We start from the raw sequence: 26,049 nt of genomic DNA, 5'->3' as shown, positions 1-26,049 counted from the left end.
TTGGATTTTGGGGTTTTTTTTTGATGTTGAGTTGTATGAGCTGTTTATATATTTTGAATATTAACTCCTTGTATGTCTATCATTTGCAAATACTTTCTCCCATTCAGTAGGTTGTCTTTTTGTTTTCAGCGGTTTCCTTTGCTGTGCAAAAGCTTTTAAGTTTAATTAGGTCTCATTTGTTTATTTCATTTTTTCCCCCTTAGGAGACAGGTCCGAAAAAAAAATATACTGCCACAATTCATGTCAGAGTGTTCTGCCTATGTTCTCTTCTAGGAGTTTTATGGTTTCAGGTCTTACATTTAGGTTTTTAAAACATTTTGAGTTTATTTTTATACATGGTGTGAGGAAATGTTCTAACCTCATTATTTTAGAACTTATTTTAGATTTTTTTTTGTACAATTTTATTTATTTATAGGAGTTAATTAGGTTTGTTCCTTTATTTTTTAATGGAAGTACTGGGGATTGAACCCAGGACCTTGTGCATGTTAAGCATGCACTCAACCACTGAGCTATATCCTCCCCTCTAATATCATTATTTTAATTGTAGCTGTCCAGCTTTCCCAGCATCACTTATTGAAGAGACTGTCCTTTCTCCATTGTATATTCTTGCCTTCTTTGTCATAAATTAATTGATCTAAGTGTGCATTCATTGCTTTCCTTTCCGTTCCATTGATCTGAGTGTCTGTTTTTGTGCCAGTACCACACTGCTTTGATTACTGTGGCTTTGTAGTATAATCTTAAGTCTGGGAGGGTGCTTCCTCCAGCTTTATTCTTTTTTCTCAAGATTGCTTTGGCAATTCAGGGTCTTTCATGATTCAATATAAATTCTAGGATTATTTGTCCTAGTTCTGTGGAAAATGACACAGGTATTTTGATCAGGATTCCATTAAATCTGTAGATTACCTTGGTTAGTATGACTATTTTAACAATATTAATTCTTACAACCCAAGAACATGGGATATTTTTCCATTTCTTTGTATCATTTTCAATTTACTTAATCAGTGTTTTATAGTTTCCTGAGTATAGGTCTTTCATCTCCTTGGTTAAGTTTGTTCCTAGATATTTTACTCTTTTTGATGTGACTTTAAATAGGATTGTTTTTAAAAATTTCTCTTTCTGATAGTTGATTATTAGTGTATAGAAAACCAACAAATTTATATATATTAACCTTCTATCCTGCAACTTCACTGAATTCATTTATTACTTCTAACAGTTTTGTGGTGGAAACTTTAGGGTTTTCTATATAAAGCATCATGTCATTTACAAATAGTGATAGTTTTACTTCTTTACTTCCATTTGTATGCTTTTTATTGATTTTTCTTGTCTAGTTGCTGTGATTGGACTTCCAAAACTATGTTAAACAGAAATGACAAGAGTCTGCATCTTTGCTTTGTTTCTGAATTCAGGAAAGTCTTTCAGCTTTACACCACTGAGTATGATGTTAGCTCTGAGTTTTTCATGAACGGAGTTTATTATGTTGAGATATGTTCCCTCTATACCAGCTTTGATAAGTTTTTATCATGAACGAATGTTGAATTTTGTCAAAATTTTTTTCTGTGTCTATTGGCATAATCGTGTGATTTTTATCCTTCTTTTTGTTAATGATGTGTATCATATCAATTGATTTGCAAATATTGAGCCATCCTTGCATTCCTGGAATAAATCCCACTTGATCGTGGTGTATATTCCTTTTTATATACTGTTGGATTCTGGTTGCTAATATTTTGTTGAGGATTTTTTTTAATCCATATTCATCAAAGGTATTGACCTGTATTTTTTTTAAATATCTTTGGTTTCAGTATCAGATTGATGGTGGCTTCACAGAATGTATTTGGGAGTGTTCCCTCCTCATCAATCTTTTAGAATAGTTTGAGAAAGATAGGTATACATTTCTCTTTGTATGTTTGGTAGAATTTCCCTGTGAAGCCATCCAGACCTATACTTTTGTTTGCTGAGAGTTTTATGATTACAAATTCAATCTCACTGCTAGTGATCTGTTTGTTCCAATTATCTGTTTCTTCTTGATTTAGTCTTGGCATATTCCATGTTTTTAGAAATTTGTTCATTTCTTCTAGGTTGTCAAATTTTTTGGCATATAATTGTTCATAATATTCTCTTATGATTTTTTTGTATCTCTGTGGTGCCAGTTATTATTTCTCCTCTTTTATTTCTTGTTTTCTTTATTTGATCCTCTCTCTTCTTGCTGAGCCTGGCTAAAGGTTTATCAATTTTGTTTATCTTTTCAAAAAAACAGCTCTTATTTTTGTTGATCTTTTCTTTTTTTGGTTTCTATTTTATGTATTTCCCTTCTGACCTTTATTATGTCCTTCTTCTGCTGACTTTGGGCTTTGTTCTTTTTCTAATACCTTTATGTGTTAGGTTAGATTGATTACTTGAGATTTTTCCTGTTTCTTGAAGAAGGCCTATATCGCTATAAACATCCCTCTTAGTACTGCTTTTGCTGCATCCCATAGATTATGGAGAGTTGGGTCTCCATTTTCATTTGTCTCAAGGTACTTTCTGGTTTCCTCTTTGATTTCTTCATCGACCCATTTGTTTCACATTAGACCATTGTTTAGTCTCTATGTATTTATTCTTTTTCCATTTTTCTTTCTCTAGTTGATTTCTAGTTTTATACTGTTGTGGTCAGGGAAAATGCTTGATTTAATTTCCATCCTCTTAAATTTGCTGAGAATGTTTTGTGGCTTAGCATGTGATCTATTCTGGAAAATGTTCCATGTGCAATTGAAAAGAATGTATATTCTGCTGTTTTGGGATATAATGTCCTGTAGATATATAGTAAGTCCAACTGGTCTGTTGTGTCATTTAAGGCCATAGCTGCCTTACTGATCTTCTGTATGGATAATCTGTTCATTGATATAAGTGGGGTATTAAAGTACTCTACTACTATTGTCTTATTGTTAGTTTCTCCCTTTATGTCTGTTAGTATTTGCTTTATTTATTTAGATGCTCCTGTAATGGGTGCATATGTATTAATAAGTGTAATATCCTCTTCTTGTATTGATCCCTTTATCAGTATATAACTCCCTTCTTTGTCTTTTGGCATAGCCTTTGTTTTAAAGTATATTTTTTCTGATGTAAGTACCGATGCCCTCACTTTCTTGTCATTACTATTTGCATGAAATGTCTTTTCCCACCCCCTCACTTTCAGTCTGTGTCTCTAGCTCTGAAATGAGTCTCTTGTAGGCAGCATATAGATGAATCTTGTTTTTATCCAATTAGCCACTCTATGTCTTTTGATTGGAGCATTTAGTTCATTGACATATAGAGTAATTATTGATGGATATGTACTTATTGCCATTTTATTACTTGTTTTCTAGTTGTTTTTGTAGTTCTCTGTTCATTTCTTATTCTTTGTTTCTTCCCTTGTGAGTTCATGGTTTTCTTTAGTTATTTGCTTGTGTTCCTTCCTTTTTAGTGTTCGTGTATCTACTGTGGTTTTGATTTGTGGTTAGCACAGGGTTCATATATGTTGACCTATAACTATATCTACTTGTTTTAAACTGATAGTCATTTAAATTCAAACAAATTCTAAAAGATCTACATTTTTACACTCCTCCTGGCATTTTGTGTTATTGATGTCATATTTTACATCTTCATATTTATCCCTTAACTATTTATTGTAGTTATATTTGCTTTTACTTTTTTTGGTCTTTTATCTTCATTTTGGCTTATTTCAGTGGTTGATCCTAGTCCTTACTATATTTTTGCCTTTCATAGTGGGATTTTCCTTTTCCTATAGATTCTTACTGCTTTTCCACTTAAAGACTCTTTAACATTTCCTTAGGGTAGGTTTAGCATTAACTCTTTTAGTTTTTGCTTCTCTGGGGAGTTCTTTATCTCTCCTTCAATTCTAAATGATAACCTTGCTGTGTAGAGTATACTAAGTTGCAGGTTTTCCCCCTTCAGCACTGTGAATATGTCATGCCGCTCCCTTTAGATCTGGAAATACAGAAAAACTGGCTGATAGCCTTATGTAGATTCCCTTGTAGAGACCCTTGTTCTTCTCTTCCTACCTTAAGAATATTGTTTTTATCTTTAATTTTTGCCATTTCAATTATGATGTGTCTTAGTGTGGGTCTGTTTGGGTTCATCTTGTTTGAGACCCTCTCTGCTTCCTGTACCTGAATATCTGTTTCTTTCTTCAGGTTTAGGATGTTTTCAGCCATAATTTCCTCAAACATATTTTTGGTTCCCTTCTCTGTCTCTTCTTCCTCTGGAACCTGTATAATGTGAATGCTGGTATGCTTAATGTTATCCCAAATGTCATCCCTCTTAAATTGATCTCACTTTTTAAAATTTGCTTTTATTTTGGCAGTTGTAATTGGGTCATTTCCATTATTCTATGTTCCAGATCTTATGTATTCTTCTATGTCATTTAGTCTGCTATTCATTCCTTCTAGCATGTTTTTTAGTTCCATTTCTTAATTCTTTAGAGGTTAGAGCTGGAGCTGGGATTGAGGTGGGACTTCCTCTCTGTTCAGTAGCCATCACTGCCCTACTGGTTGTGGCTGGGGTGGGGGGAATCTGATCCTAAGTTGTTGGAGCGGAAGCCTGAGAGTCAGGGCCAAGGTGGATCTGTTTCCCTTAAGTGTGTGTTTTCCACTCTTCTAGCATCAGGACCCTCATCCCAGGTTGGGGGTGGGGTGCCAAAGCAAGATGGGGCCTGCATGGGTTCTCAGCCCATGCTGGCTGCAGATGTCTGACTGTCTCCAATGTGCTGTCTGTCCAGGCACCAGCAATTGTTTCCCTTGCTCTGTTCAGCTGGTAAAGCTCATCTTACTCTCTCCAATGCATTCAAACATTTTGTTTTCCTCCTTCAACAGAGTGCAGGAAACTTGGACTTCTACAAATGCTCTCTTTTGTAAGTATCTGCCCAAATCAGCTCTCTTCAGGTTTACCATGATCATGGCCAAGAGGGGCTGGGGCTGGTTCACAGACTCCTGCTGGCTTCACAGCCTATACTGAGGACTTTCTGCCTATTACTTGATACATAGGTGTGTGAGACTCCTCTCAGGTCCCTTGGTATATATACATAACTCCCAAAGAGGCAATTTGTGGATCGATGCCAAGTTTTAGCTGTTAAAAGGGGAGGTGTATGCAAAATGGAGGGGCATCTTATGCCACCACGAGGCTGATGTTATTCTTCAGTGTTCAGATTTATGAAGGAGCTATCCTATTTTTGTTTTCACCTTGGTCTAAGTTTGACGGTGCACTTTCCTTCTTACACTTCACAATATTTATTTTTCTTTAAGAGGAATTATTCCTTGTAAAATAAAGAATAAATGTTGATCAAGCTTTTCCTATATTCACTTACATAAATGTCTTTTTTTCCTTAATAATGTCTTTGATGTTGAGTAAGGTATAGATCATGGTTAAAAGTTTATCCATACGTAACAAACACTCAGAAGATAACAATGGTGATGGCTAAACTAACCAAGTGTTTATTATGTGATGTGCATAATTGTAGAATCCATATAAGAAGCCTCTGAGGTATACTAATTACGCCCACATTACCATAAACACATCATATATGTATAGAAAAGGATCTGGAAGAATAAGTAAGTTGGTTAACATTGGGGAAGTAACTGAGGTCAGGGATGTTGGTCAAAGAGAAGCACAGCTTTACCTATAATGTATAAATCATTAAAAGCATAAGAGATCCACATATTATCTCTAAAATGAACAACAAATAAAGTAGACACAATCAAAAAGGGCCAACCAGGTAACTCTTTATAATGGCAAGATTTTCAGTATTTGACAAAATAGGGTTTGATAAAAACAGTTGAATATTTTCAAGCCAATAAAATAGTAACAATATATTTACAGACAAAGAATATTAAAGGCTGGTTGTAGAATAATCACACTTTCTTTCGAAAACAAAGCCAGATATAATTTTAAAGGATTTTTCCCAAAAACTTGACTGTGATTGTCTATGACTGGTAAGACTACAGATAACTGTATCCATTTTTTAAAATTCATATCTACATTTTATGGAGGAAAATTGTTCTGCAAAAAGGAGAATATAAAATTTATAAAAGGTAAATAAAACAATCTTCTGAAACAAAAAGTACACATCCATAAGATACTAAAGGATACTTAAAAGTAACAGTAACTTAACACAAACAGAGTAAAACACAGATACAAACACAGATATGCAAATTTAAAAAACAAAGGCTGACTTGATATCCAAACTTTACATGTATAAAAATATAACTTATCATCAAAAGGCAATAAAAAATACAAAAATAGATATGTGTATTGAATAAATGGTGTTAGGATGAGAAATGAGGGAGGGAGAAAAGGGGTAAATTTAGACCTTCAATAATAATTTAAAATAATTCTGAAATGGATCAGCAATTCTGTTAAAACCCATAAAAATTAAAAATATTAAAAAGAAAGTAGCAGGGTTAGCCCCAAAATAAATTTCAAGGCTTAAAATAAAGACAACATATAATAAAAAGGTTTTCAATGTTTAATATTCACAAGTATGAATTTTCTGAAAGTAATGAAAGAATGAATTTAGATAAAAATCTTTAAATATCTTATTCGGTGTTTTTTTGTCTGAATTTCCTCCAACTGATTAACTGATTATGTATAAGTAAGGCATTTGTACCTTAATTACATTTGTAGAGACTCTCACTAGTATGAATTTATGTGTTGTGTGCTTCCTTAACCATATAATTTCAATTTATAGAGTTTCCAATTCAGAGAGCTTCTCATTAGCATGACGTTTCTTATGTTGCTGAACTTCTGAAACCCGCCCAAAAGCCATCCCACATCCTTTACATTCATAATGCTTCTGACCAGTATGAATTCTCTGATGTTGAGTAAGGCTTGAGCCAGTACCAAAAGCCTTGTCACATTCATTACATTCATAGGGTTTCTGACCAGTGTGTATTCTCTGGTGCCGATTAAGAGCTGAGCCACTACTAAAGGACTTTCTGCATTCTTTACATTCATAGGGTTTTTCACCAGTGTGAATTAGCTGATGTTGAATAAGTTTTGAGCCACTACCAAAAGCCTTCCCACATTCCTTACATTCATAGGGTTTCTCACCAGTATGAATTCTCTGATGTTGAGAGAGGTCTGAACCACTACTAAAGGCCTTTCTACATTCCTTACACTCATAGGGTTTCTCACCAGTGTGCATTCTTTGATGTTGGATAAGTTTTGAACCACTTCTAAAGGCTTTCTCACATTCCCTACACTCATACGGTTTCTCACCAGTGTGAATTCTCTGATGTTGAGTGAGATCTGAGCCACTATTGAAAGCCTTTCCACATTCCTTACAAACATAAGGTTTCTCACCAGTATGAATTCTTTGATGTCGAGTAAGGGCTGATCCAAAACTAAAAGCTTTCCCACATTCATTACACACATATGGTTTCTCACCAGTATGAATTCTCTGATGCCGAGTAAGGGCTGAACCACTACTAAAGGACATTCCACATGCTTTACATTCGTAAGGTTTCTCACCAGTATGAATCCTTCGATGTTGAGTAAGATTTGAACCACTACCGAAGGCCTTCCCACAATCCTTACATTCATAAGGTTTCTCACCTGTGTGAATTCTGTGATGCCGAGTAAGGGCTGATTCAAAACTAAAAGACTTCCCACATTCCTTACACTCATAAGGCTTTTCACCACTATGAATTATCTGATGTCGAATAAGGCCTGATCCAAAACTAAAGGCTTTCCCACATTCCTTACATTCATATGGTTTCTCACCAGTATGAATTCGCTGATGGTGAGTAAGGTTTGAGCCGCTACCAAAGGCCTTCCCACATTCACTACATTCATAAGGTTTCTCACCCGTATGAATTCTTTGATGGTAAGCAAGGTTTGCACCGCTACCAAAGGCCTTGCCACATTCTTTACATTCATAAGGTTTCTCACCAGTATGAATTCGCTGATGTCGAATAAGGACTGATACAAAACTAAAATCCTTCCCACATTCCTTACATTCAAGGAGTTTCTCATCAGTATGAATTCTCTGATGCTGGGTATTGAAAGTGGGCATGTCTTCAGGAGTAAATATCATTTGACTGAAATGTCCTTCCTGAGATTCCTGTTTTCTCTCAAACTGGCTTTTACATTCCCAATCACCTCTGAAACTTGAACACTCAATGCTGTTTTTTACAAGTCTTTCCATTATCTCCCATCAGGATGATTCTATTCCATAAATATCCTTTTTCAGAAATAATTCTTGGTCTCAACCTTGATTCACAGTCTGAAAGAAAATATAAAAACATTCACTTTTTGTGTGTGTGTTCTGGGAGAAATGAAACTTTTATATTAGATATGAAAGACTTAACTGAAAGTCATTTTCATGAAAAATGAGTGGCTTAATACAGTTCTCATATATGATTGGGCAATTTAACAAATGGAAAAGGAAATAGAAAGAATGAGGAGAAACACTAGAAGGTGAAGGAGATATTTAGGAAAACAGATTAAGTCACTTGTACCTAAATAGTGATTTAGATAAACATCCCCCATAGACATGGGGAAACTGATAAATATAAAGATGTCTAGGCCCCACCTCAATTTTGTTAGAGGATAAGACTAGTGTCATATATAGTTTTAAAAGAACATAATTACCCTTTAACCCATTTCTTAGGGTTGTTTAGAGTATTAAGCAACTATACCAGGAAGGAAAAATCTAGGATAAATGGTCATAAATTACATTATCTGAAGGAGATAAAAGAGAAAGATACTTCAGATGTAGCAGTATCTTGATGAGAGATTAATGAACTGAATAAGTCTGGAATGAGCAATGGAGAGGGGAGATTCTTTTGTGGTTAGAATATAGTTTGTTTATGCCATTTGATAAAATCTATGTTTGCCTATGAAGTCTATGCGGCTAATCTTGGGAGAACAAAAAATGGTACTCTGCAAAGGCCACAGCAGAGTAACTGAGAATGTAATTTTAAAGTCAGAGAGCAGGGAGAAGAAGATAGGTGAGACTTGTGGAAGATTACAAGGAGGATGCAGATAGATGAGGAATCTGAACCCCAGCTCTGATGATTATTGAAATGATTCTGAAATCACATATAATGTTTTTATATAGTTGAATAAAGTAACCCTACAGTGTTTGGTAGCTATATTCTGGAAGACTTAAATGCCGTAAAAGAGACCAGCAAAAGAAAAGGATTCAGAGACACCAACTAAGACCCTGAATAAATACCTCAAGCCCCAAAAGGTGAATACATTGCAACCCCATTCTCTTTCTACAACACTCAAATAGCAAGCTGGTTTAGACAAGGCCTAAATATGCCTTGAAATTGTTCTTTGCATCTCCACTGACAATAGCTAATCCTAGCCCAAATGGCCTTTTACTTGGATATTGAAGCAGTATTTTAGCTAGCTGCTACATTTCCAGCTTTGGACCCTTAGCAGTCAGAGTGAAATTCAGTCTGGCACTGTTCTGCTCAAAATGCTTCATTGGTTTCCCATTGTCCCTAGGATAAGACCCACACTTCTAAATTTACTCTAAAAAATCCCTCCAGGATCTGCCTCCTGCTTGTCTCTTCAAGCTGACACCTCTCTCCCATCAACAGTAAGCTAGAGTTACATAGGTCTTCTTAGTTCTTCAAATGCACTAAACTGTAACACTCCCCTCCCCAATGATTTCATCTGCCTGAAATATTCTTTCATAGCTCCGTTCCTACTGCCCCACTCTTAACCTTGCAGGTTCCTGGTCACTGACCTGAACAATACAGATCTTTTCTAAATACTCAGTCTTAAATGTATACATCCTGCCATTACTTCTCAGAGCACTTTTTCTTTTTTCTCCCTTTCTTTGTGTTTTGTTTGGTAATAGGTGATTACACACTTGTCCCCTACAATTGCAAATTTCATATTTTTTTGTATTTTTACTTAATATGTCTGCTACAGTAGAGCCAAGATTCAGGAAGCCAGGAATAAAATCTGTTACTTTAATCAACTTAAACCCTGGCACATGAAAAAAGATCAAAATACATTTACTGAATGGCTAAAATAATAAATTAGTTTCAAATTTTATTATCCTTAAAAATAACTTCTAAAAACAATATTTCTCTAGGAAAATGATATATTTTCTATCAAATAGGACAAGTCAATCACATGTAGTTATTCTTGTCCTTCAAAAAAAAACTCACTAAAAGGAATGAAATGGATTTTTTTAAAAAAGAACAAACCCACAAAGTCAATGAAAGTCAAAGAGGAAATAGCAGCTACAAAACTTTTGAAACTGGGAAGCATGAAGATAAATGACAAACAACTTAACAAACGAAAGAAGGAGAAAACCTAACTCAAAAGTAAGGAAAACCCCGAAGGGGATGATTTATGCTGCAAACCCCAGAAAGGCTTAAGAAATGGGAGCACTACGTACTTAAGAAGGTCTACCAGTTGGCACACAAAAAGTTAAACCAGCTTCTCAGTATCTCCTCCAAAATACAGACAGGCAAATATCATCACACATTTGAGGGCTTCTTGTAACATAAAAGAGACTAAACATAGCCCAAAGGAACTTAGAAGAGAAACTATATGGAAAAACAAGGAAATTTCCAGAAGCCACCATTACTACCATCAGAGGGATATGAGAAGCCATTTCACGTAATAGAAGACTAGGATAACATAAAAGAAGCAAGAGGCAAAAAAGAATTCTTAGAAAATAAAAATATAAAGTGGGAATAAAAACATATCATTAGAAGAGTTAAAGATAAGTGAAAAAATCTCTTTAAAAAGTACAAAAAATATGGAAATAGAATGTAGGAAAAACAACTGGAAGGTTATGCCAGGCAGCTCAACATCTAATGGATGGAGATCGTTTCTGAAAGTGCGCTAATCATCTGCCAAGTATCAGGCAGAGCGTTAGAAGGAAGGAAGGGATTTGAAAACTGCCATTTTGAAATCACCAAACTAATAATTGATTCAGGCAAGGATCTTCAATGGATTCTAAAACCACACAGTGAATGATTGGGATAAGGGATATTCGCTTGGTCTCATAGCATCAATCCACAGATTATTTACTAATTATAAAGGGAAAAATATACCTCTTTATGGAAAGGTTTGATACTCGGTAGCTTTAACCTTAAATGATAAAATGTGGTATCATCAACAGTAGAACATTTTATGCCTCTGATGTAATGCAATAAATGTTACACCATAATATCACCTCTGTAGTATGCTGGTCACTGATAGGTAAATCTAAGCCTGAATCTGAGCCTATTTCTATGAGATAGTCATCAGAGAAATGGGAATGTGAGATATTCTGTAAGACAACTGTCTTGCATTCTTAAAAAAATTCAATGCTATATAAAACAAACAAGAAACAAGGGGCTGTTCTAAATTAAGAGACTAAAGAAATCCAACAACCAAAATAATACATGAATCCTGATTGGATCTGAGATCAAACAACCAACCAAGTAAATAAACAAAAAAATAACATCAGCTGTAAAAAGATATTCTGGGGAGCCACTGAAGATATTTGAACATGAAATATTTGAGGTGGTAATAGAGAGTTTATGTTAATTATCCTAGATTTGATACATCACTGTTAATGTTTGGAAAATGTCCTTATTCTTAGGAGATGCATGCTAAAAGTATTTAGGGTAAAATGTCAGGATGTCCTCAACTTATTTTCAAATGATTCAGGGGGAAAATGTGTGTGAGTGTGTGTGTGTGTGTGTGTGTGTGTGTATTTAGAAAGATAAAGCAAATGTGGCAAAATGTTACAGTTGGTAATTTTAGCTGATGGCTACACAGAATTCACTGGAATATTCTTTCAATTTTTCTGTATGGTGGAAAATTTTCAAAGAAATCAGAAATCACAGATTGTTTTTAAAAGTAGCATTTAAGAAAAATTTCCAGAACTGAAGGACAGAACTCACCATGTTTAATAGGCTCACTTGATAACTAGCATAAAGAACAAAAATGATTCACACTAAGATATGTTTTCATTAGGTTCCAGGACATTGGGAACAAAGAAAAGACCGTAAAAGAATCCAAAGAGTGAAAAACAAGGAACAAACAAAAGACCAGGAATGAAAATAGCTTTGGAGTTCTTCAAAACACGCTAAGCCAGAAGTCATAACTTCAAATTCTGAGGGAAAATAATTTCAATTAGAATCCCATGTCCTGCCAAAGAATCAATACTGTGTTTGAAAGGCCCTTTTCAAATATGCTAGAGCACACAAATTTAACACATTTATCCCTTCTTACATGCCAAGAAATAGGGAGGCATGGAATCCAAGAAATAAAAACTCAACACAGAACACAGAATTTAAAGGCAAATTCTAGAATAATCGTTGTACATGTACACTTGGTAGGGAAGAACAAAGGATTGTAGGAGGGATGTCTTTAAACACAGGAAACTGACAGGTTTCCCAAAGATTTATTTTCTGGCAGACTTTGAGTATGAATTAGCGATATATGGACAACTAGGTACCACTCTCCCTTTCAAAAAAGGTAATATTAAATACACAGAACACAAAGTTGTAACAATCATGAGCAAGGGAACATGATTCTTAGCTGAGTTATGAATAAAATCCATTAAAGAGTAAAGAAATAAGCTACAGAATGGGAGAAGATATTTATGAATATTTACCTGTCAAAAAACTAGTATCCAAAATATAAAGATCTTTTTCAAATCACTGATAAAAAACCAAATGACCCAAGAGAAAAGGAACCACTTAATAAATAGGAAGACATCTGTTGTATAATAATCTGTCTGGCCTTTATCCCAAGTTCCTAGAACAGAGTTTCTAAAACCCTTGGAATTTCCCAAGTGATAGAAGTGTCTTTGTTACAGGATTACATGTGAGTTTATGCTTATGAGGTGACTCATGGTTCAGCCATACGTAGCTTCAGCATTGAGGCTGGTCGCCAGAAAAATTGAACAATTCTAACCTCCAGCAGAGAGGAGTGGAGCTGGAGACACTTCAGTCATGTGGCCAATAATCAATCATGCCCACATAATAAAATCCCAGTGAAAACTCTAGACACCAAAGTTCAGTGGATCTTCCTGGTAGGTGAACACATTGATGTGCCAGAAAGTTAACACACTCTGATTTCACAGGGAAAGGGCATAGAAGCTAAATGTTCCTTTTCCTTCCAGACCTTGCTCTATGTGTCTCTTCCTTTGGCTATTCCTGATTTGTATCCTTATTATTTATAATAAAACTCCAGATGGTTAGTGCCAGAATTGAACCACAGCACACCAGTTAGGATTGAAATAGTATGGGCATGGATTGGAAGGTTTAATACTGTTGCTCCCCAAAGCAATCTATAGATTCAGTGCAATCTGTCAAAATTTCAATGGCCTTTTTGGAGAAATGGAAAGCCTCTCTCTTTGACTTGCAGATTGCCACCCGCTCACTGTGTCCTCACATGGTCTTTCCTCTGTGTGTGAGCATCCCTGGTATCTCTTTGTGTGTCTAAACTTCCTCTCGTATAAGGATACCAGTCAGATTGGTTTAGGATCCACCTCAGTAGCCTCGTTTTAACTTAATCATCTCTTTAAAAGCCCTATCTCCAGGTCACCTTGTAAGGTACTGGGGTGGGGATGGTTAGAGCTTCAACATTGCAAGGGAGGACACAATTCTGCACATAATATTTACTAAAACCAGGGTTATGGGAGCAGAGTTAAGTTGCTCTTACTGTAACTTTTTGAGTAGTTTTAACGTTTGGAACCATGCTCATATAGTCAAATCCACAAGAATGGATTAATATTAATTTTAAAAAATCAAACAGAATACAAACAGGTACAAATGAACCTAAATGTATTTCAAATGAATAATATAACCACTTGGGGGAGGGGATAAAAAATGAATCCAAGTAAATCTGAACACAGTATTTTAACTATGTACCCTTATCCGAAAGACAAAGAGAACTATAAACAAATATTGAGCTCCTTTAGTAGGTTTGGTACTTACTATAGTATAGGTTAGCAATTCTGAAACTATTTTTGTATATTCTAGAATTGAACAAATTAGTAAATATAATAGGATAATAAGAGTCAGGTTTTTAACCACTGGAGAAGGGAGATACAAATATGGAATAGGCTAAGACTAGAATGAATACTGTAGTCCTAGCACCCAGATCTTGGTTTCTAAATATTTTTTTACAAGAAACCAGGCTCTTTACAGAAACGGTTCACACTGGGCTGGAGGTGAGAGAGTATCTAGAAATGAACCTATAGCATCTTGTTGTGCCAGAAAGTAAGAAAATGCTCAAAGAATCACGGGAAAAGTCAAAAGGAACAGAAGCCAACCTGAATAGGCTCCTATTGGCAAAATCTGGGACGATTTTAGCATCAAAATAAATAGTAAAGATCATATAACCCACTGAGCAAAGTGAAAATCTACAAACTCATACTGACATAACAATTGAACAAATAAGTGAGGGAGAAGGGAATGCTACTCTTTACAACAGAATGCCAACTAATTAACACAGACAAAATCATGGAGATTTTGCAATCCCACCATTTTAAAAACATCATAGTAATAATGGATCTATACCATAATACTAATAGATGCTGAAAGTAGTGACTGGAAGTCTGGTGACGAGCTATTTACAGTTTCAAAGTATCTCCCCACTGATTATCAATTAATTACAAAGAGAAAACTTATCACCTTTACAGTGAAGAAACGTAGTAGATACTACCTTAACCAATTATCAAAGTCAGTATCTCCAAATGGGACAAGTCAATATCACGTATCCCCAGCTAAGACACACTGAGAAGGATTCAATCACTTTTGTGGTATTCCTACTACAGAATTCACAACCTGAATGTAATTATGAGGAACCATAAGACAAGTCCTAATTAAAGGGCATTCTACAATATAACTGGCCTAGCTTCTTCAAAAATGTCAACATCTTGAAGCAAAAAGAAGGAGAAAACAGCTCTTCCAGGTTAAAGATGAAAAGGAGACATGATAACTAAATTCAGCCTGTGATGGCAGACTATATCCTGAACAGTGAGTCGGAGAGAGGGTGAGGGTATGGTGAAGAGCTACAAAGAATATTATTGGGACTAGCAAGAGATTTTGTATATACACTGTTAGACAATAATATTGCATTGTTAAAATTTCTTATTTTAGTAACCCTACTGTGGTTATGTAAGAGAATACTCTTATTCCTAGGAAATAACACACTGAGTGTTCAAGGCAAGGTCACAGGTATAGCAGATACTACTGCCTGCCTGCCTCAAAATCATCCCTCCCCTACTTCCTTATTATAAGCATTTTTTTCCATAGTTTTTTCATCAGCTCCAGAAAATGTATCATGATTTGCCTAAGCCAGTGGTTCTGAATTCTGATTGCTATTAGAATTAATTGGGTAGCTTTTTAAAAATTCTAAAGCTTGAACCCCACTCCAGACCAATTAAATCTTAATGTTTTTCCTGTCATCTTGTCTGAGCGTATTAAGTCATTAATTCTCAGCTGTGGCAGCACACTAGAATCATCTGGTGATCTTTTAAAAACGATGATGTCCAGGCCATATCGCAGACCAACTAAAACAGACTTGCTGGGGGTGGGACCAAGACATCAGTAACCAAGGTGAAGAATAACCAGGTTAAATTAAATGAAGTAATTAACCCTCTGTTCTACTTGTTCTAATTGTGTTTTTCCACCTTATGCAGCCAGAAGTAACCTAATGGCAGTGGAAAAACAGGTCCTGGCAAAGAGAGCTTCAGGTACTGTGAAGTGAATGAGCCACTATGAAGTTTAACTTAGAAATATTAACTGAAGTTTAAAATACGTGTACTCTATGATCTCCATAACTTCACTTTAGTATATATCTTAGAGAAGGTCTGTACTTCGATGTTCACTGGAGCACTGTTTGCCACAGTGATTAACTATATAAAATATAACCCAGAAAATGATTACACATACCACGGTGTTACAAAATATGGCCTTACATGAAGCAATTAAAGTGAGGTAGCTCTATAGTGAACAGTTCTCCATGCAGAATAAAAAAGCAAGTTTCAGAACAGTAACTATAACTACATAGTGACCACTAACTGACACTAAGTAAATGGTCAGGTCCTGTTTTAAGGGTTTTACATGAACCAACTCAATTTTTGGACCAACCGTATAATGCAATTACTTTCCACACTTTGCAGGATGCTCTTATAATCTTTTTATATAGAAGTATTTTTAAGTGACAAAACAGTACTACATGCACACTTACACGTGTGTGCATTTTTAAAAAAGGATAAATAATTAACTGATAATAGTGGCTACCTTTGGGTACTTTGGGTAGATACCTGGGATTGGGGACTATATTTACATAGGACTTGAGCCCCTTCATAACAAACAAAATTATCTTTATAATGAAAATATAATTATATATGTACTTATAATTTAACTAAAAATAAAATTTTAAAAGGAAAATGCTAGCATTTGACTTAAGGAGATGTTCATTGTTTATAATGGAAATAATGTGTAAGCAAACCATGTTTGAAAAAAGGGGCTTGGTAAAATAGTAACAGTATGAGGCCATTATAACTCATGGTAAAGATAAATATATAAAGACATGGACAGTTGTTTATTATGTATTTTGGCATAATAAAGATGGGTTACAGGTCAGTAGGCATAGTATGATCAAATTGAAAAAAGAATCCTAGGTATTTGCTCTCACAATATAACAGCAGTTGTCTTTAATTGATATGAATACAGGTGACCTTTGTTATTTATTTGTGCTTCTCTGTTATTTTCTAAATTTGTTGTAATAATGTTTTTGTAATGAAAGGAATACAGAATACAGCTATCTTCAGAAAAGAAGTGACATATTTGACCAGGTATTCAAAGATTTTTTTAAAACGAAACAATCTAAACATGGCATAGGTACAAGCACAGAGACATAAATTTAAAAATTCAAACAGATAATACAAACTATTTAAATAATATAACAAGTAGGCAATACACAATGGACTACTATTCAGCCATAAAAAGTAATGAAATCTTGCCATTTGTGACCACATGGATGGACCATGAAGGTATTACGCTAAGTGAAATATAAAAAAACCATAAGCTCTCACTTATCCACTTTAAATGTGAAATTTAAACAAACAAACAAAAATCAAGCTCATAGATACAGAAAACAGACTGCTGGTTGCCAGAGACAGGGCGGTAGCAGGTAAGTGAAATGGGTAAAGGGGGTCAAAAGATACAAACTTTCAGTTATAAAATAAATGTCTTGAGGATATAATATACAGCATGGTGACTATAGTTAATAATACTGTATTGCATATATGAAAGTAGCAAAGAGAATAAATCTTAAAAGTCCTTATTACAAAAAAAGTTTTTTCAACTATTGCAATAATTTTTTCAACTAACAGATGTTAGACTTACTGTAGTGATCATTTTGCAATACAGTTGACCCTTGAACAAAATGGGTTTGAACTGCATGGTTCCACATACACACAAATTTTTTTCAGTAGTAAAATTACTGTACTACAAGATCCGAGGTTGGTTAAATCCGAGGATGCCGATACAGAGAAACCACAGATACAGAGGGTCCACTATAAGTTATATGCAGACTTTTTAATTGTGTAGAGTCAGTGCTCCTAATCCTTGCATTAAGGGTCGACTGTATATACAAAACTCGAATCATTATGTTGTGCACCTGAAACTAATATGTTACACGTCAATTATATCTCAATTTTTAAAGAAAGGTTCCTTTGGGACCCACCAAAAGACTTTTAGTTAAGTGCTCTATACTGTAATTGATATAGAGGTCCCAAGCTAAGAAGTAAAGTAACATTTATTGAATTTCTGATGCGTACCAAGTGTTCTACACATCTTATTTCAGTCTCAATAACACTGAGAATGAGAACCTCTCATTTACAGGTTAAACAGCTCACAGGTGGTGTAGCTGAGATCAGAAGCCACATTTGATACAAGAGCCCATAATTTTTACATCGTCACAGAGACTAGTGCAGGTAAAATAATCTGAGGGATGGTTTGCTTATTTTTTTTTCTGAAGGAGCCAATATTTAAACTCAAGGGTTAGTGAGAATAGATGGCAAAGATGTAGAGGCAGAAACCACCTGATGGAGGGTAGTAGTGGTAGTGGTGGTGGAGTAGGGGTTGTTACTAAGGAAGAAGAGAAGCGAAAAGGGCAGTTAAAAAAGAAATATAATACAGGGAGAACAGTAAAAGGTACAATGCAAAACAGACTTGGTTGGACCAGAATGTTATTAAAATAAAAATATTAGAAAATAAATATCTACATCTGTATCTATTTCATATCCCCCACTTCCAAAAATGTATTTGAGGAGGCTAAGAATAAAGGAAAAAAATTAAATCATACACAAATGTCATACATTGTGGGTACTCAATATTGAAAACCCAGGCTAAGATTATTACTATGATTGATCATTATCTGAAGTAGTTAAATTCCTGGCAGTCAGTGCAAATGGGAAATACTTTATATAATGGATTAAATGATTCCCTGTTGCCAAGGACTACCAGGAGATAAGAAAGACCTAGTTGAGAAACATGAAGAACACCTAATATCAATTGAAAGTTTCATGTTATTAGAAGATCCCCCAAATTTCTACTCACATAATTATAGATACAATGCAATTCAGTCAAAATCCCAAAAGATGTCTGAGTGGAACCAAGCTATTTCAAAAATTTACATGGATATGCAAAGGAACACAGTCAAGACACTCTTGAACAAGAACATAAGAGGACTTGCTCCAAATATTGTAAAGTCACAGTGAATAAGAGAGTGTAGTATTGTTACAAGGAGAGACAAACAGAGCAATGGAACAAAATATAAAGTCCAGAAACTGATGTAGACATAATGGTCATTTGATTTTTGACTACAATGGCACTGCAGATCCATGTAGAAAGATGAACTTTTTAATGAATGATACTGGAGCAGCTGGATACCCATGTGGGGGATAATATGAAATTGAATCCCTACCCTACACAAATCAGTTCCAGGTAGTGTAAAGACATAAATGTTAAAGTCAAAAACTAGAAAGCTTTTAAAAGAGAACACAAGAAAATCTTCATGACCTAAAGGTAGCAGAAAATTTCTTAAACAAGCAATAACTATTGAAAAAGATTTCATTATGTTAAAATCAAAAACCTCTCTTCACCAGAAGGTACCAGAGTGAAAAACCAGGCCAGAGCAGAAGCTAATATTTGTCACATGAGCAAGTGATAGTAAACTAACATAAAGAAGATATACATTATGTATACACATTATATACATATATTCAACTGCTATAGATCAGAGAAAACAAATTTATTTTGTATAGCACAGGGAACTATGTTCAATATCTTGTAATAATCTTTAATAAAAAAATATGAAAATGAATATATGTGTGTATGTGCATGACTGGGACATTGTGCTGTATACCAGAGACTGACACATTGTAACTGACTGTACTTCAATTAAATAAACAAACAAACAAACAAAAAGCACAGTACAGAACAATCTACACTGAATGCTACCATTCACATATAATTAAAAGAGGAAAGAATGAAAAAAAATCAGAGAAAACTCAATTAAAAAATGGCAAAATGTCTAAACAAGCATTTTACAAAAGAGGATATCAAGGTGGGCAAGAATTGGTGTTCAATTTCATTGATAATAAAGGCATATCAATTAAATGTGATAACATTAGATGTCTACCAAATTGGCAAAAATGTTAAAGTGTGATGAAACCAAGGGCTGGCATGGCTATGGAGCAAAAGGAATCTCTGTAAATTTCTGGTACAAGTAAAATACTTGCACAGTATCTTTAGAGAACAGTTGGCATGGTCTAGTAAAATTGAAGATGCACAAACCCTAGACCTTAACAATTTAATCACAACGTTAATTTATTATATTAAAGAAACACAAGCACATGTGTACCAAAATATGTGCACAAAATATTCATAGTCACATTGCTTGTAATAGCCAACAACTGAAGCAATTCTACTTCAAATTTCCATGAAGAAGTAGAATACATAAGTAGTAAATTGTGATACTCTCAGACAATGAGATAGTGTGTATATATAGAGAGAGCAATAGAAAAAAATTAACTATAGTGACAGGAAATATGAATGAAGCTCACAAACATTTTTAATGAAAAAAGACGCAGAAGAATGTCTATTCACACAAAGAAAACAGGCAATAACTAAACCTATGTGGTTTTGGAATTCATACCAAAGTTCTAATGATTAAGGACAAAGAAATGATCACAGTGGTTATCACTGGAAGACAACTGTTTGTGATTGTGGAGGGGTACAACAGAGGCTGCTTTAGAGATGGCTGTATTCTTTTTCCTGACCTGGATATTCCTTACATGGGTCTTTATAATTTTCTGTTAAACTGCACAAATGGGTGTTACATGCCTTTTCTGTATCTAATTTGAAAGAAAAAAAAAAGCCATAGGCATTCAAATAAATATGCACCTCTAAAAATGTTTCAAATATTAAATTATGTGGGAAAATATTAAATATAATTTTATTGAAAATGTAGGCTATAAAATGGTAAATACTGAATAAATTCAATTCTAAAAAATGACACTTTACATATGGATGTAAAACACACTGGGAAGAAAATATCAAAAAGTTACCATTGGTTTTAACTGGAAATGTAAATTTTCTTCATTGAGGGGTTGCCGTACTTTTGAAATTATTTAAAATAATCATGTTTTACTTTGATAATCAAAAAGGAATATGTATATATTTTAAGACAGCATTAAGAAAAATTAAACCATTTGACAAATTAGGAAGACAAAGTCAGATGCACATGTGGGTTGGGGTTTAGAGCAAATCACATTTCTCAAGGGAAAAATTCCAGGGATCAGGTCACCGGATAGGCAAGACTTCTCAAGAGAAGGAAAGCAAGTCATGTCCTGACAAAAGAGGATTTCAGGAAACAAGGGGAAATGACAAGCTACCTTGCAGGGGCCTTGTGGATGTTCAACAGCCATTCTTTATTCCACTCTGGAAGTCTCTGTGCAAGCAGAGAAGAGCTGGGGAAGGAGAAAGGAGTCAGGAAAAACCAGGCTCAGGTCAACCTACCGCCCACGACTTACAGATGTGGGTCAGACAAGGCTTGGGCTTCCTGCTCAACACCTGCATTACAGGTGAGAGCAGGGTCATTTGCAGTTCTGGGCAGAATATGTTCCTGAACTCACAGAGGTCTCCTGGGAACAGAGCGCTGGAGTCACAAAGGCACAGACAAAGGCGCCCCGCAACTACAGTGCTTTAAGGATACAGAATCATAAAACTCACACCACGGGGACTCAGGCACTCCAGACCTCAACACAATGGGTTGCAGACGGCCACACAATCATACACACCACGGGGACAGTCAGTCACAATCAGAGTGATAGGCACCCCACATACTCACATTCTCAGTGACACACATCATGGGGACATAGTGACAACAATATCACACACACACACCCCCCCCAAGGGGATACACAGTTTTACAACCGCAGTCAAGGAACCGCACACTCGCAAACAGTGCCACACGCGGTCACACAATTAAACCCCGATCACACATGCACTGTCATAACCGCAAATCAAGCCGGCCTCCCCGCCCTCACAGTTCTGTATAGAGTCACACAGACACCGAGACACAATCACAATAAGACACACACACTGCCCACAATCTCCCCTTCTCAATTGGCTCCTGTACAGGCCGGAGGTTCCAGACCCGCCCGGTCCAGACCATCTCACCTACCGCTCCTCTGGTCTGGTCAGCACCGCTCCACTCTACTTGTAACAAATACAGCCCAGCAGCTCCCACAGCGCCCTGAGGCCGTTTGCCACAACCCGCCAGAAAATCCCGCCCACTCCTCAGGAGAAGGTCTAGTTCTCGCGGGAGGGAGCACCAGGCCTAGAGCCTTCTGGGAGGTGTAGTCCAGAAAGCCACAGGCTGCTAAAAGCTATCTTGGGGAAGTTCCGATTTCCGCACCGGAGGCCTCCCCAGGTCTACGTACGAGGACTCCCTCGACTAAACTTTAGTCAAGCTCCTTTGAGCCCTCTTCTTTACTAGACCTCGTCCTTGATCGGCTGACCCTACTTCAGCAAGAATCCCCTGTCTTGATACTTAACGGAGTTCCTCTCAGTAATTTTCCATCCACCTACTCCCGTCACCCCCCTATATAAACATAAATCCCCAGCTACTGTTATATACCAAGTTGAGTTCAATCTCTCTTCCCTATTGCGATAGTCTTTAATACAGTCTTCGTTATCTGTTTAACGTGTTTGGTGAAACTTTTTGACACAACCCAGCCAGGGAGGCTCTCTCAGGTTTTGGCCGCTCACCACGTAGTGGGCCCCATGGCCTCCTGGGAAATGTAGTCCAGGACTTCGCCAGGGGAGGGACTCAACCAAGGTAAACTGCGTTCCCTAGACGCTGAGGCGGCGTCTGGCGTCAGTTATGTGCTCGTGAGGCTGCTCAGAACTACTCTTTTCCCTGGGAATGTGCAGAGGCTCTTGAGGCAAGCTGTTGCAGAACGTGTCGGGGAGCCAGAAGAAAGAACTGAGTGGGGGACCTGAACGTCTGGGACCACAGCAGCTTAAGGAGTTTGAAGGGGAGGAATCCGCAAGCCCAGTCACAATGTGAGAGTGGGCAAGGGAAGGCCGGAATATGAGACCGTGATGAGACTGCGTGTGTGGCTACATTTAGCGGTTAGTTGAATGAAAGACTACAGATGGGTAAAATTGATGATTATGAGTGGGTTTGTGAAGATGGAGGGTCATACTGTGGGCGTGTGTGGTTGGGAGTATAATTGTGTGTGTACGTGGTAGGGCAAGATTGTGTGTGGATCTGTGTGTATGTGTCATCATGTGAATGTAGGTCGCTGCTTGGGTGGCTGAGATAGTAGAGGAGTCTGAATCCTATCAGCCTCATTTCCTCTTCAAATTGTGATAATAAGGGTATGTCTTCCCGGAGCTTCAACTTTAAGGAGAAAAAGCTCCATATTGATATAGTAAATAACTTACAGCATTTTTATATAAACACTTTAGATTCCAAACATTTTGTTTTGGAACAGAATACCAAATCAGTATGACTTTTTAAATGGGGTATATTTTGTTATGGGGATGCCTATTTTGGGTTATGTCCACAAATTTCTCCCAGACATTTTTCTCCTCTCTGTTCTTTGGGAGACCTTAGTAAGGTAAACGATGAGATACGTGATTGTTCAATTCAACCAGGAGTATCAACCACAATGAAAAGATGTTCAGAGGAAGTTGTACTGAGCTGTGATGCTGGAGAACTAGAGCGAGGTAGCCACATTAGGTATGGATAGCTTCTCTGAATAATCCAACTTTTGAAAGTAAAATGACATCTCTGAAATATTTAGAATCTTTACACGCATTATAGATTCAGCTTTGAGATGTAGGCTTCAGATATTCTCAAGCTCTCTGCTACATGATTATATATGCTCAACCGTTAAGGCAAAACATTATTTACTTTGTTCCTCTTTATATGGTAACTTCCTTAAAGGCCCGGTCTCAATCCAAGTTTGGGGATAGTAGATTCAGCTTTGAGATGTAGGCTTCAGATATTCTCAAGCTCTCTGCTACATGATTATATATGCTCAACCGTTAAGGCAAAACATTATTTACTTTGTTCCTCTTTATATGGTAACTTCCTTAAAGGCCCGGTCTCAATCCAAGTTTGGGGATAGAGCTTGAATTCAAGCCTTATGTAACTGCCCCATATATAAGCTCTCAACATCACCAAACTGCATGAAATCTTCGAGTTGGAACAAGAAGATGGGTTATGGGTGGTGAGCAGAAGAAATGTAAAGGAGGTTTTATACAACTGAGTGAGTGAGAACCAGGTGGATATGCCTAAGACAAGGGAGAACACAGATGTTCAGTAAGGGAGTTAGCACCACTAAAATGTTTTTCAGCAGGGAGGATATATCTCAGCAGTAGAGTGCGTGCTTAGCACGCATGAGGTCCTGGGTTCAGTACCCAATACCTCCATTAAAATAAGTCAATAAATAACCTCATTACCTCCTCCTCCCCAAAATGAATAAATCATGTCACCCTAAAATGCTTTTCAGGATTTCCTATATAGATCCTACTCTTCTTGAGTTTTAGTGGCTGTGAATCCTTCAGTCACTATTCTTCCACTATCAGTGCCCACTTTTTTAAAGCAGATCCTAGAGGGCCATATTCTTTTAATTTTCACAGGCTACACATGCATTTGCATACATCTTCATACATCTGCAGTCTTTTAAGACTCTTACCGTGTCACGCTGCTGTTTCTTTTTATTACATTCCATTTTCTACCGTTCCATTGCTAACAGCTTCAGGGGTGTATTTTACATCTGCATTTCCTATTGTCGTTTACTTCCCACCGTCATATTTCTGCAATCTCCATTACCTCCAGAAGTTGCTAGCTTAGAAATCATTGTTGCTTTCCTCCTAGCTCCCCGTTCTGCCAACTTTTTAATTTCATAATTGCTTTTAAAAGCATCATCTCATTGATATTATTTTATTTGGGGGGGGCGTAATTAGGTTTATTTGTTTATTTACTTACTTTTTTTAGAGGAGGTACTGGGAATTGAACCCAAGACCTCATGCATGCTAAGCATGCACTCTACCACTTTGAGATATACCCTCCCCACTGATTTTAAAATTTTAAATAAGGTTATAGTGAAAAAAGAAGTCTCCCTCTATTTCTCTTCTCCATGTGCATCTACTATGACTAATTTCTTATGTAAACTACTTTCAGTTATCATATGATTATACCAACATATCTGTGTATATATAACCCCTCATCTTTATTTCTCACAAATATTAATATAGTGTAAAGCACCTTTTTACTCACTATTATTTCTTATAAGATGTCCCATATTAATATATATTCCTTATTTTTTCTTATGATGGTATAATATTTTATGGTAGGGAAAATGTCATATTTTAACTACTACTATGTTACTGAATTTTTAGGATGCTTTCAGGTTATTGCAATTTGCGAATTAAATCCTTGTACGGCTTTGCACAGATGTGCAGGTACATCTTTCAAATTCTTCTAAGAAGTGCTGGCTCAGAGGTTAGGTATAAGTATTTTCAGTTCATAGAAGATGAAATACTTTCCATTCCCACCAAAAAAATGTATGAAAGTGCCTATCGCCTGTTCCTGTCAAAATGTTTTTCTTCATTCAGCTGATATTTGTTGAACCCTTTATCTGTGCCAGGTGCTGTTCTAAGCACTAGGAGAGCATCAGTGAACAAAACAGCCAAAATTTCCTGTCCTGAAGGAGTTTACATTCTAGTCTGGGAAAGTGGCCAATGAATGTGTAAATGAAATATATAGTATACCAGTACAAAGAAGAAAAAAGCTTGGAAATAGGATAGTGTGTGCCAAAGTAGTTGCAGTTTGAAATAGAATAGTTAGAGAAAGCCTAGTAAGAAGAAAATATTTAAGCAAAAAAAAAAAAAAAAAAAAAAAAAAGGAAGAAGCAGTGACATTTGAAGATATTTGGATAAAGAGCATTATAAGCAGAGAAAACAGCTGAACCTAAATGCCGTGGGTTAAGTACAAGCCTGGTATATCCAGGGAGCAGCAAGTAGACCAGCGTGACAAAGTGGAGAGCCGTAGTTGAGGTGAAAGAGCTAATGGCAGGACAGATTATGGAAGATCTTGGAGAACGTTTTAAGAAGTTTGGTTAGTCTCATTGAGATGTAAAAGCAATAGTGGGTTTGAAACAGAACAGTGACATGATCTTATGTTTAAAAGGGATCAAGTTGGGCTGCTGAGTAGAGAGGAGGATGTAGGGGGACAAAGAAAGAAGCAGGGAAACTAGCCAATGGGCTGTTGGAATATTCTAGGTACGAGATACTGGTCTATGGTGATAGCAGTGGTAGTCATGAGAAATAATTGGATTCTAGATATATTTGGAAGATAGAGCTGAATGGATCGGGTAATAGATTTGATATGTGAAATGAGAGAAACAGAGGGATCTAGGCCAACCTAAGTATTTCAGCTTGAGAAACTGGAAGACCAGAATTGTCATTTACTAAGATAAAACTAAGGAATGAGCAAGTTTTAGTGGATGGA

At 36.2% G+C, this 26,049-nt stretch overlaps 2 protein-coding genes across 3 annotated transcripts in view; both read right to left on the bottom strand.

The window, feature by feature from the left end:
• LOC102513159 (zinc finger protein 566-like) overlaps positions 1-21,814 on the bottom strand; it is a 43,967-nt gene extending 22,153 nt beyond the window's left edge. Inside the window, exons 1-2 of one of the 2 annotated variants that reach the window (XM_014555624.2) lie at positions 21,702-21,814; positions 20,915-20,989 (exon numbers count right to left, since the gene is read on the bottom strand). In XM_014555624.2, the coding sequence (XP_014411110.2) occupies positions 20,915-20,947 (33 nt within the window). In that variant the 5' untranslated portion in view covers positions 20,948-20,989; positions 21,702-21,814. The remainder of the gene's footprint in view (positions 1-20,914; positions 20,990-21,701) is intronic. The other variant, XM_032488006.1, reaches the window with a different exon arrangement.
• On the bottom strand, positions 5,737-21,796 carry LOC116656622 (zinc finger protein 345). The gene is made up of 3 exons (XM_014555617.2): positions 21,706-21,796; positions 20,915-20,989; positions 5,737-8,254 (listed from the first exon to the last, which is right to left on the bottom strand). The coding sequence occupies exon 3, from the start codon at positions 8,174-8,176 to the stop codon at positions 6,713-6,715; it is 1,464 nt and encodes a 487-aa protein (XP_014411103.2). The 5' UTR covers positions 8,177-8,254; positions 20,915-20,989; positions 21,706-21,796; the 3' UTR covers positions 5,737-6,712.
• Positions 21,815-26,049: the final 4,235 nt, after the last annotated feature.

This window comes from Camelus ferus, chromosome 9, assembly GCF_009834535.1.
Source record: "Camelus ferus isolate YT-003-E chromosome 9, BCGSAC_Cfer_1.0, whole genome shotgun sequence".
NCBI lineage: Eukaryota > Metazoa > Chordata > Mammalia > Artiodactyla > Camelidae > Camelus > Camelus ferus.
Note: the sequence above shows the minus strand (reverse complement) of the source record. Positions and strands in the feature narration are given on the sequence as shown.

Bases quoted from the DNA above. Each gene is read 5' to 3' on its own strand.
- LOC116656622 (XM_014555617.2), bottom strand. From the start codon at position 8,176: ATGGAAAGACTTGTAAAAAACAGCATTGAGTGTTCAAGTTTCAGAGGT.